Source organism: Echinococcus granulosus (assembly GCF_000524195.1).
Source record: "Echinococcus granulosus chromosome Unknown EG_S00442, whole genome shotgun sequence".
In the NCBI taxonomy this organism is placed as follows: domain Eukaryota; kingdom Metazoa; phylum Platyhelminthes; class Cestoda; order Cyclophyllidea; family Taeniidae; genus Echinococcus; species Echinococcus granulosus.
Window position 1 is genome coordinate 1 of NW_020170821.1, and position 1762 is coordinate 1762.

Below are 1762 nucleotides of genomic sequence, written 5' to 3' on the forward strand. Positions count from 1 at the left end.
GGTTTCCGACAGCAACATTGAGGGCTAGAAGAGTGGAAGTGCTGGACGATGACAGTCATGAATGGGGGTTGATTTTGCGAAGGTCTTGTCAGTGTAGGTACTGGTTTGTGTTTTTAAGCCGTTACCTAGTAAGACACTTATTTCCTTGACATTTCGATTTGTGTAAATTGTGTACCTCTGCAGCTGCACGAGTTGAAGGGAATGAAGATAATCCGTTACGATGGGCCCGTGTATTTCGCCAATGTGGCTTCCTTCCAAAAGAGCGTCTATCGCCTCTCTGGCGTGGATCCGGTGAAGGTGCAACGCGACTCGCAGAAGAGGGAGAGCAAGTGGAAATTGTTCTCTTTGCACAAAAGCAGGTCTTCCACTCCAGCTGACAGCCTGCACAATCTTCCAACTGAAGCCGTCGGCGAAAAGGATAGAGTGGGAGATATGGTCATCAGGTCAAGTACACCAGTAGGTCGTCAAATACCTTGATGTTGATGTTTGCCAATTAGTGGGCTGAAGGGGTCACCCAATTCAAAAAAAGGTCAGGACTTGTTTTGCATCAGTTGATGAATAGGTGGGACGTGGCTGTGGTGTAGAACATTGGTTCGTTAGTATGGCTAAGCTGCTCGAACTCAGCCTGTTTCACTTTGTTATCATTGCTGAAAGCGTTGCTTCTGGAGTGTCAAGTGTGCGCCTACTTTTTTGGCATTGTGAATGCTGCTGAGTGGTTGTAATGTGTTCGCTGCCTCGTAGAATGTTTCGTCTCATGTGTGATCTCCTCACACGAGAGGTGGTTGGATGTTGATCAGGTATGCAGGATCAGGTGTTCCAGGTGCAGACTGGATGGTCACAGAAATGACTGCCTACTGCAATGTGGGTTGGGGGCCTCTGCATTCTTGACCTCTTTGCACTCCACCCTCTCCGGCTATAATTGAGCATACAAACGCTTCCGTTATGTCACATGGGCTGGCTCCGTTGCCTACAGGATGACACGGGCATGCGTGATCGTGTTATTCGAGGGTAATAGGAAGGTGCGTCGGTAAAGAAGATGATTCAATGTGCATCAATGTGCACCAAGCTTAGAAGCTACTCGAAGGAAGCCAACAAACACGTTAAATGACCTGTGGGTCTAACTTTCATGGGCCATGGTTTGCATAGTGGTAGTTTACTTTGCTTCGCGTAGCCAGATCTTTCCACTCACTGTCCATTAACAGATCCCGGTTACATCCCTTGGCCTATACAAATTGTATCGTGAAGTGGAGTTGCGTACCCTCAATACTTCCCCTGCGGTTGGTGAACCACGTGTACACCACCCTTCCAACAGCCTACTGTGCATTATTCCTGCACTTTTCGAATGTGGTAAAATTAACGAGGACATTTGTGTGTCTGGATCTTTTGGCAGGAATCGTCCGATGCAGAAGTCGATGGAGAAAGTGGTGAAGCATCCGAGAAGCCGCTGCGTTACATTATCCTGGATGCTTCTGGATGGATGTTCACGGACACCGTTGGGTTGCGGGGAATTAAAGAAGTGAGTCTTGAATGCTTCGTACATTTGGTGAAAGACGACAATGATGGTTGTTTGTGTGCATGGCCACTTTCCCTTAAGTTGCCGTGTAACATCGCTAATGTGGTTGTTGGAGGTGGAGCCACTGATGTGCCGCTATTTCAGCATCACCCTGACTGTCTGAGGTGTTTCGGTGAAAAGGAGCTGATAAATTACACCTCTCTCTCTCTCTTTCTCTCGCTGTCATTTGCTTTTGAACCAGTGGTATAA

The 1762-nt window shown here is 47.6% G+C and overlaps 1 protein-coding gene across 1 annotated transcript in view; it reads left to right on the top strand. All coding sequences in view use genetic code 11, as the record gives it.

The window, feature by feature from the left end:
• Window positions 1-201: 201 nt before the first annotated feature.
• Window positions 202-1762, top strand: part of EGR_11169 (hypothetical protein) — a gene marked incomplete at both ends in the record, with an annotated part of 4857 nt that continues 3296 nt past the window's right edge. Inside the window, 2 exons of the mRNA XM_024500416.1 lie at window positions 202-456; window positions 1391-1516. Coding sequence (XP_024345170.1) covers window positions 202-456; window positions 1391-1516 — 381 coding nt within the window. The remainder of the gene's footprint in view (window positions 457-1390; window positions 1517-1762) is intronic.